The sequence below is a fragment of the Lates calcarifer genome, linkage group LG19 (genome assembly GCF_001640805.2).
Source record: "Lates calcarifer isolate ASB-BC8 linkage group LG19, TLL_Latcal_v3, whole genome shotgun sequence".
Classification (NCBI taxonomy): domain Eukaryota; kingdom Metazoa; phylum Chordata; class Actinopteri; family Centropomidae; genus Lates; species Lates calcarifer.
The window spans coordinates 13,852,513-13,862,674 of NC_066851.1; the positions used below are offsets into that span (position 1 = coordinate 13,852,513).

Sequence of the window (10,162 nt, forward strand, 5' to 3'; positions counted from 1 at the left end):
AGTTCTGACTGACTGGTCAGAAGTCCCATGTACTTAACCTCTGTGGAGTTGTTATCGAGGCCATTCATGTCACTTTGATTGTGGTTGAGAAGTAAAAAAATCTCCTTTTCTACCACCCCTCAATGGAAAAATGTCATGAGGTCAAGGAAACATAAGAGGGAGAATTGATTAGGACTTTGGAAAAGACAACTGAGGAGGATCTGACTGCAATTACACTAGACTTTTTAAACCAACTTTATTTGTAAGACATAGAAGACAAGTACAGTGGCAAAATCAATGCTGTAGGCTACAATTCAAGTAAGTTTTCCTGTCCAAAACAGAGCGACTTTTATGTGTGTGGTTTTTTAATTACAGACGAAATCTGTTATTATAGAGCTCAGTCAATCATGCAAGGATTTTTGGATTGTGTCACACGTTTAAAATTAGAGCTGTGTTGTTTCTGTATGTGGGTCTGCAGTAGTGAAAGTCGCTTTAAATGCTGTTGCCGCAAGTAATTGTGGGACAGCATTATGTCATTCCCTTTCGCGAAGATAAGTCCAGTATATCTTACGCTTAAGGAAATAAGATAGGAAGCACTCGTTTTAATAAAGACTATTTGACCATGGTCTTGGTGTTTTACTGTTCCTGGCTGTTGTAATGTAATTTTGCTGGACTCACCTGAGGTCAGTCAAGTGTAGATGACAGTCATTGGAATTTTTGGAGTCACATAAGGCCAAATGTGAATGGTTGGTAAATCTTCTGGGAAGGGATGAAAGGACAGCGTTGTAGGTGGGGGATAAGTGATGTTGTAGGCCTACTCCTCTTAGGATATTGATGGATTTTTATTTATTTTTTTTTAACTTTAATGCAAATGGACCTCCTTCACTTCTCTTCGGCCCTCATGTGTTGGGTCATACTTTTGTTAAAGAGTTGTTCAGTTTCACCAATAGCGCTGTACATTCCTCACTGCATTGGACTGCATGCACCAGATTGCTTTTGTTGTTTGGGTGTGCTGTCTTTTGGATGGGCCTGTTTCTGTTTCAGTGTGCTGCTGGGTTTGAAAAACACAGGGATGAGGTGCTCTTTGAAGATCCTCCTGAGTTTCTCAGATACTCACATATGAGATGACAATGTTGTGTTTATTCTTCTTCCTCCTCCTGGATCCTGTGGCTATTTTAACAGAGGTCCAGTTAAGGTATCCGCAAGCTATAAGTGCATCCTTCAGGCGATGCAGGGTCCAATAATTGTCGTTTACACCTAGCATCAGTTGAACATCCATCTGCTAACTATAACTCAAACTAACTTGTTTTGTGTTTTTAATACAGTCAGTCACATATTGTTGTTGATGAAACAATTAGCCAATTAATTGATTACTGAATTGACCCAAAAAAAGAACTATTTCTCAGTAACTAGTTTGATAATTGATTAATCACCTCAGGCATTTATTAGGAGAAAATGGAGAAACAATGTGAGAATTTCTTGAGAGGATGAGAGGCATGAAAGGATTAGTGAGGTGTGAGACCAGTAAACACTTAATGTGTTGTTCTGGAAGCCATGGACCAATGATATATTTTGTCTTAATTTGGAAGACTTGTTGGATAAGTGTAGTGAGAGGTTGAAGGATGTCATGCTCCCAAACCCTTTGCTAACATGTTGAATAGAATGAACAATATACTGCTGAGTGTCATGGAAATCTCATTAAGTCCAACAGTTTAAAACACAGTGACAACTGCTGGTCAAAGGGAAATTTAAACTTTTAGCATCAGAAGGAAAAGGCTGGGTTCCAGGTACAATGTTTTTATTTTCGGGCTTTCTGATTAGTTTATAGGAAAGTATTTTGAGAGAAATTATGATGTTTAAAAGAGAGCAGTTCTTCAAACACCTCAGAAACTGTTTTCAACATTCTTTAAACTTTTATGAGCCATCAGACATCAGCCAGGACACATTTATCTTATCCTGGCCCACTTTGCAGAAAAATATAAATCTGGAAGATTTCTGACCACAGCAGAAGATGATGTTTTGTTACTTTGGACCCCAAAAGTTACTTATTCTGATTCATATCCTGAGGTGTTTGAGTGCTATATGAGCCATGGTGCTGCAGAGTACTGGTATCCCCTTACCCCTATAGGCAGGAGGCTTAGTGTGTTTGTGTGTGTGTGTGTGTGCGTGCTTGTGTTTTGAGGGATTTTTGTGTCACTTTAGTTGACACAGTAGAGCACCTGAGGAAGAGGATTGCAGCCACATGAAAAAATATTTAAGGGCTGAGATTCATTTGAAATCTGAGAAGTCTCAATTCTAAGAAAGTAAGTTTTACTGATGTCAGGGGTATGACTGTTCCTAAAAAGTGCACCATTTTCTCGAAAGAATAACCAAAATCAGAATTCAGACTCTCTTCTCTGAATTTATATTTCCTCAAAAAACTTGACCTTTCTCAAGGATTTCAGATTTTTTATTTCAGTTTTCTGACTACATCCGAGTTTATCCTTGTTCTGCACCAGACCCCATTCTGATGGATCATTACTTACTATGACCGATAAGACAGATAGATATGTTAATGTAAGTCATCTGAGGGGTTCAAACATATTAATCTCATGTGAGTGCAATCTAACTTGATGTTACTTATCTCTTATGTGAGCCAGCATTGGTATGTATGGACTGATGTGACATGACATCAGGACAAACAGTGGGCTGTTTACATGTGTTGGTGACTGGATCAGTTAAGGGCAGACTAGTTAGTTACACAGGCCAGCCCTTTAAGTGGAGCATCTGCTGAAATGTGCTGCAGCAAAAACAGTCATTGTCATGGCAGCTGCACCAACTTTACGCTGTCATCACATGATACCCATGATATGAAGCTGGAACTCTTAAACGATGTCGCTGATCACCTATCGTCACGAGGATTTCTTACGTTAATTATAACAGTCTGATATTAAAACATTATGACCGACTCTCTTGCACCGCTGTGGCGCACCCTTTCCTGCACCCTTGGCTTTTGGCCGCGACTCAAAGCTGTGGAGTTGACAGAAGGTAATCCCCACCATGTGAGGCCTCGTCCCCAGTTTGGAGGCGGGGTGTGATTCATTCAAATCTGCCGGTGCTATAAAAAGAGGGGAAGTTGCAAGTAACCCAACTTCAACCCACAAGATCGTGGCACAACGCAAGACCATCCGGGTTGTCATTCTAGTGATAATGAATACTATTAAAGCTATTAAAAATGCAATAGTCTGTCTCGTCCTGCTGCCCCGCTTTCTGATGGCAGCAGTCATGTTTTGGCTGCTTGACTTTATTTGCATTAGGAAAATGGTTTTCTTCAGGATGAAGGAGCAGGAGGGCGATGCCATCGACCCTCCTCTCTGCATATCGGACTCCAATCGTCTCTTCAGCCTGGAGTCCCTCAAAGCGGTGTGGCACGGTCACAAGCTGGACTTTCTGAAAGCTGCGCACCTCGGACACGGCGCACCGAACACCGAAGTTGTTCAGCTGGAAGACCAACGGCGCAGTCGGATCCTCGATTACGCAAAGGACAAGAGACCGCTCATCCTCAACTTTGGCAGCTGCACCTGACCACCGTTCATGGCGCGTCTCAAGGCTTTCCAGGGAGTTGTGCAGCAGAACGCAGACATAGCAGACTCTGTAGTTGTGTACATAGAGGAAGCGCACCCCTCCGACGGCTGGATGAGCACTGACGCGCCCTATCAGATCCCCAAACACCGGTGTCTGGAGGACAGGCTGAACGCCGCGCAGCTGATGCACCTGGAGGTGCCCGGCTGCCTGGTCGTCGTCGACAGCATGGAGAACTCCTCCAACGCCGCGTACGGAGCTTATTTCGACAGACTTTATATTCTGCAGGAGGGAAAGATAGTTTACCAGGGTGGCAGAGGACCCGAGGGGTATCGGATCTCAGAGCTCAGAGACTGGCTGGATCAATACAGAGAAAAGCTGGAGAAATCCCGTAATCTAGTTATTCATGTGTAGATTAATTTTCATCTTTCTAGAGCTGCTGTGACGAAAACGAAAACAAACAATGCTGCAGATTTTTTCAGTATTATAACTCCAGTTAGATAGATTTACTCCCTCATGAATTGTTTAAGTGTATTTATTTTTCTATATGGTGGGATCAAAGTAAATTGTTCAACATTGTAGGATGTACTACAGTATAGGCTCCTTCATTTCATGTTGGACATACATCCTGTTAGGATCCACTCTCTAAAAGGTTAGTTTGTGTGGACCTTGTTTGTTTGTGAACAAAAGTATTTTGTGTGTCAAAAGTTCTGTTTTTATTTCTTCTTCTTGTGTAAACGAGCCTGTAATGAGTCTGTCAGGGTGTGGAGTAATGTGCATCACTGTGCTCCTCAGTATTGTTGTGATGTTCGGTTTTTAAACGGGATGAATCCAGAGAACCGAGACTGATGTTTTTAATACTGGAGATCACAGTGAAGGTGCTGCTCTCTGTCCTGCATGGCACAACTGTTTTATAAATATTGTTCCGTTTAATTGATATATTTTTCATACAATAAAATGCTTTGATCTACTTGGCTTTTTTTTTTTTCTTTTTTCATTTTAAACATAAAACTTTTATTGTGTTGAGCTGCATTATTGTTTGCATGCAAGGTGGGGAGCTGGTGTGTTCTCATTTTTCAATAACAGCATGATGTGTATAGTTTTTACGTTTCATTTGATCTTTTATACTAAGAAGACAAAAAGGATGAATGTTCAATTTCCTGTACAGTAAAGCACAACAGACCTCCCCTGGATTCCCACAGAAATATCCTTTTTTCAAGTGCAGTCTCTAAACTTGTTGTGGAGAGGCAGAAAATATGAAATAATCCCAAAAATGACAAGACACCAAAGCATAACAAAGACGTAAAAACATTAAGAAACTCTAGAAAAACTGCAATTATTGCATGATTTAGTGATGGTTCTCAGTTATTCCCAATTTAAAACTAGTTTATTCTGAAGTGAAGAGCAACAGAAATATACAAACACACGTTTTTGTTAAACAGTTTTGTCTTATTTTGGTAGAGCTTTTTAATTTGACATAAGTTTTCTTTTCTTAGAGTGATTCAACAGTCATTTTCATGCAGTAAATGCTCCTGGTTTTTCTAATATCAGCTACATCCTGCAAACTCACTTTGTCTCCGCAATCAGGATGAAATATCTTGTGTACAATTAGTGGTCAGCCACCTTTTAAACCGCATAGATAGTGATTATAGGTCTGCGGTTAATACTGCAGCAAAGAAGCTGTGCTTTGTTCTCCACAGCCCCTTCCTAAGCCTTTGACCTCTTACTATTAAATGAGGATAATCACACTTGATCCTATTATGCTGAGTGATACATCCACCTACAAGGGTCTAAACACACAAATGTTTTCAGAGCTTAGCTCACCAATCCCAGAGCAGCGCGTTAGGAGTGGAGGCATTTAACTGTGTACAGAATTCCCCTGGAAAGTAACAACCACGATGAAATATCTGTAACACTGTGTAGTGATTTAACACTGATTATCGCTCCCATGAGTCTTCAGCGTTTCTGAAACATACAATCAGTAACATGAAAATTACAGTGTTGGTAAATGTCAGTTTTTTCTTGATAAAACTGGAGGAAAATCTCTTCAGAGGCCTCAGATGCGAGTCACGATGCAGTGAAGACACAACAGGGGGGCAAAGCTTCAGACACCAGATGACTCAGGAAGCCAGATAATAACGCTGACACAACCTGTATGTGGAGCAACATTTTGTCAGACGCTTCAGTTCCACCGTGCCTCCCTGCGTCCACAGCGTCATTATTCACAGTCAACTTTGGAGAATAGAGCCGTTACCTCCAGCAAAGAGGCAGAGCCATAAATGGGACATAAATCACTGTAGACGCAACACAACAGGGTTTAGGTCTTTCGAGCATAGTGACAACACAAAGATGCTCATTGTTGGCAAAGTGAGTAATTTTACCCGAAAAAACGACTGCTCATGAATCACAGCTTTGAAACAAATTGGAGTCGGGTCATCTTCTATAAATATCACTTCATGCTTGAATTTAGTGGTTGTAATGAAGTTAAGAGAGTAAATGAGAGGGAGCTTTTGTTACAGGTCAGGAAAACAGGATTTCTGTTTGTCTTAAGATCTGAGATGTGGCAGAAAAATAGATCACATCCAGTTTTCAGTCCCTTGTCATCAGGACTCTGTGTTTGTTTGGCAGGGGTTGAAATCTTAGCTTTTGCAGCTAATTCAGGTGCACACATCACATTAGTTCTTGACATGATAAGTCCATATATGGGTAGATACAGTTTGTAGAGTTTGTATTGAGTTGTTGAATAGCAGAAGAATATACAGCCACAACTTTGGTGCATCACCAGCAAATCTACATAATGTTATTCAGGAAATATTTTGACTGATCATATAAGTCCAAGCATTCGCTGGTTCCATCTTCTCAAATGTGAGGATTTGCAGCTTTTCTATTTGTTATGTCTTTTTAAGTTTTATCTTGATATTGGACTGTTGGTCAGACAAAACCAGCAATTTGAGGAGACCTGCAAAATTGAGAGGGATGTTTTTACTTTCATCTAAAAGATAATCAGTGGACTGATAGTTGGTTGCAGCCCTATGTTAGACGTTAGACTTTTTCTTGTAAATTAATAGATTATTTTAATCGTCCCTGGGCTCTAACATTATTTACATAGATTAGGAAAAGTTCACCTCAGTTGACCTGATCATGAACAATAGATACACAGTTTGCAATTGGTCACAAGTTTACGCTGCTTCATTTTAAGCGGTCACAAGCCAAAAAGACAGGGAATGGCAGTAACAGAAAAGAGAATACGTCCAGCGCCATTTGAGAACATGTTGCTGGTCTGACTGCAGGATTTTTTTTTTTCACAGTGACCTTACTTTTCAGCTCATCTGGAACACATTTAACACACAAACACACAGTATTTATATGGAGCTGACAGCTGACAGAGGGGTACCTGCTTAGATGAAATATAACTTGCAGTGTATCCAGTGGTGCACCCCTGAAGAGAAACCCTGACTGCAATTGTTTGAATCTGGATTCTTTCCATGTGCGATTTTCCATGGATGTTGAGTCTCATCTGTCAGCAGAGAGGCAGACGGGAACAAAGGGTTAAGGGTCTCAGGCTTGGGGGAGAGATTTAACTTTTGCTGTTCTGTTTTGTTTTATGACTTGGAGGGAGCAGAATGGGTCTGCTGAGGTGGAGTTTTTTTTTCTTCAGTTACTCTGGTCAGCTTTGAAGGTGAGGGCCCCTTCTCTCCCCTGGGTCATAACTCCACAAATGAATGTCTGGTGGTGGGAAGCCGGGGGCCCTCGGCACACAGTTTTCAGTTTTCACTGAAACCTGTGTGATTCAGGTTCAGCATGTTAACATTTAACTGTGCTCCAAACAGTTTTCTTTATACTGGTTTAAATAAACCCCTGAGCCACAAAGAGGCTCAGGGGACACATTTTGAAAACTCAGAAGGCCACTTTTAACACTGTAGACATTTTTCCAGGAACTCAGACGCTATTACAGAGGTGTAGGTGTTTTCTGAATGAAAGTTTACTCGGAAACTTTATTGGAGTCACAAGTATTATAGAATTAGCCTTGGTAGATGGCATTTAGTGCCATGTTGCATCGAGAAAAGATTGCAGTTTGTTCACAAGCCATGCTGATTAACTCACTAGCATGCAGTCTAACATTTTTACTACTTTTACTGGTATAATGCAGATCTGATGGGCAGTTAGAGATTTTTAAGGCAAGTTTTTGTAGGTCAGGGACCATGCAGTAACACAGCAGGAGTCCCTGAGACATTTTCCAATAATGTTGAGTCTGGAGTGAGAAATGGTTGGATGTGGCATGGAGAGAGAGAGAGAGAGAGAGAAAAACACTGAATGTCACCCAAACGGTGAACTGAAATAGCGCAGCAATGAAGTGGAAAATGGTTTTATTGTTAGTCAGAGGAAGAGCAGTGAAACAGAAACTGGAAAACATTAGTAATTTGTTTTCACATTGTTACAAATAACTATTAAAACATGATATTGGTAGAAATGATGCTAAATAGAGATATATAATAAATACAGCGGTCATGAGATCAGTTTTGTTCAGGCATGTGTACGTGTTAATTCCAAATATGAAAAAAACAATAAATCACTGACAATCGGCTCATAAAAAGCAAAATCCAATGTTTTGCAGCAATGAAATGAATCGCTCCATGATCAGCTGCTGGGTACAGCTTTTCCTCTGTCTGCTTTTAGATGGATGACACCTTGTGGTCATAATTTGAAACTACACAATTTATCCAGGAGCCGCATGAGCTCTTTAAGTTACAACTGCATCACACCGAGAAATGGGAGAGCAACAGGAAAGCAAAACTGCTGACTCTTGCTTGCCTCTGCCTTGAAGAATCTGGAAATATGTTGTTTATACCTGCTTGTATTGTCAATGGAAAGGCTTCAGATTTAATTTCATTAACTATCTCTGTCCAAGCAGGAGACTTGAGACCAAATACAAAAAAACATCAGCATCTTTTCCTGTTTTAACATATGATCTACAAACAGCACTTATATTCAGGGGGCAGGATTCTTCGAGCCAAGTTGAAATTCATTCCTTCTTGAATATAAAGTCATTTGCACACAGACAAACTTGCATTATAAATACATAATAAATCTGATGAGTCATTGCTTCAAAGGCAGTCTGGTACATTTCTGTTCCAAAATGGGACACAGGAAGCAATTTTAAATATTTATGTTTTAAAGTCCTTGCTTTCCCATAGTCCACCCACACAGACGCTCTTACTTATGATGCTTAATGAGGCCTCCTCTCAGGACAGTGTGGGTTTATATAAACTGCACTTGACTCACCCTTCTGTTGGTTTTGTTGCACTTGACAGGGCAACTTAAGGATACCGTCACATTACATGTCAGATTAACAAGATTTCCCCACATTCAGACATAATCACAAGAGTCATGTTTCTGATGTGGAGAGTACAAAAATGGACAAGAGTGATCTCAAAGTGTAAATAGTACAGGGGAGCGATGCTGCAGTTTGTGGTCTGGTACTGTGATAATGACCTAAACTTGGTGATTGGTGATTTCCTGAATGAGAGTTCAGTCCCACTCCTCCTCTCACACTGGCTGGACATTGGAGAATTTTGCAGTTTGGTGTTTGTTAAAATTCAATGAAGCTGAACACTGCATGAAGTGAAACAGGCGGGTAATTTGCGGCCGGAAGTAAATTTGTCTCACTCTGTTCCTTATAGAAATAAATGGGAAGACAATTCCTGTCTGACTGTGCCTTTATCATCCTTATTAGTGCATAGTTTAGCGACACTGTAATTCCTAGCATAGCTCCACCTGACTAGACATCTAATCAGCTAAGTCATTAAAAAGGCCAGAGTAGGTGCGCAGAGCCTCATCATAATGTGATGAGCTGTTGTGAGCTTCATGCTTCTCATTCATGCAATGCTGTTCAACCTGGGCTGCTTTATTTGCTCAGATACTATCAGATGTTTTTATGTCCAGTTTTCTGTAGGTTCAGCTCTTTCTTGCAGCTGTTTGGGGGTCATTTTATATTCCCCTCTTGAATATTCATTCATTACAAGCAGGCAACACCAGACTTTTATTGTATCAGAGGATGAAATGCCATGTTATCTATTTTTGCTTTTCATTTATATTTTCACATAGAGATCTTGTATATTGCTGAGTACTGCAGCTGGAGGCCTGGCGATGTAGATAACTGAAGCCACGAGGTGGAGACAGAGACTGCTATCTGAAACTGTCCTATCTTAAAGGACAGTGGAGGAGTGCTGATAGAGTCACCGTTATCATTCAGGTGATAATCACTGCCTTGGCCCTGGGGGGACAATTTCTTAAGCACCACAGTGCAGGAGAACAGATGTTCCACTGATTTCAGAACAGGTCAGGGGCGGTACATACAGCATGTGCATGAGGAGGATTTCACACTGTGAAACATCGGATGTGTTAGCCCTGCCAAGCATCTGATCTTGTCTTAACCTGCTTTTTGTGTCAAGACAACAGCAGCACCAGAAGGAGATAGCCTCAGTATAAATCTGGTGGTTTTTACGTCCCGGACTGAACAAAACTGACTAAATAAGACGATGATAGCAAATCAAATACAAGACTAAAGTCACCTTTGGGTACACAGATAAGCATTACTGCAGGCATTTTTGTCAGGTGGACA

At 40.7% G+C, this 10,162-nt stretch overlaps 1 protein-coding gene across 1 annotated transcript; it reads left to right on the forward strand.

The window, feature by feature from the left end:
• Positions 1-3,037: 3,037 nt before the first annotated feature.
• Positions 3,038-4,515, forward strand: dio3a (iodothyronine deiodinase 3a). The gene has a single exon (XM_018663393.2). It carries the CDS (start codon positions 3,169-3,171, stop codon positions 3,952-3,954), a length of 786 nt encoding a protein of 261 aa, XP_018518909.1. The 5' UTR covers positions 3,038-3,168; the 3' UTR covers positions 3,955-4,515.
• The last annotated feature ends 5,647 nt before the right edge of the window (positions 4,516-10,162 follow it).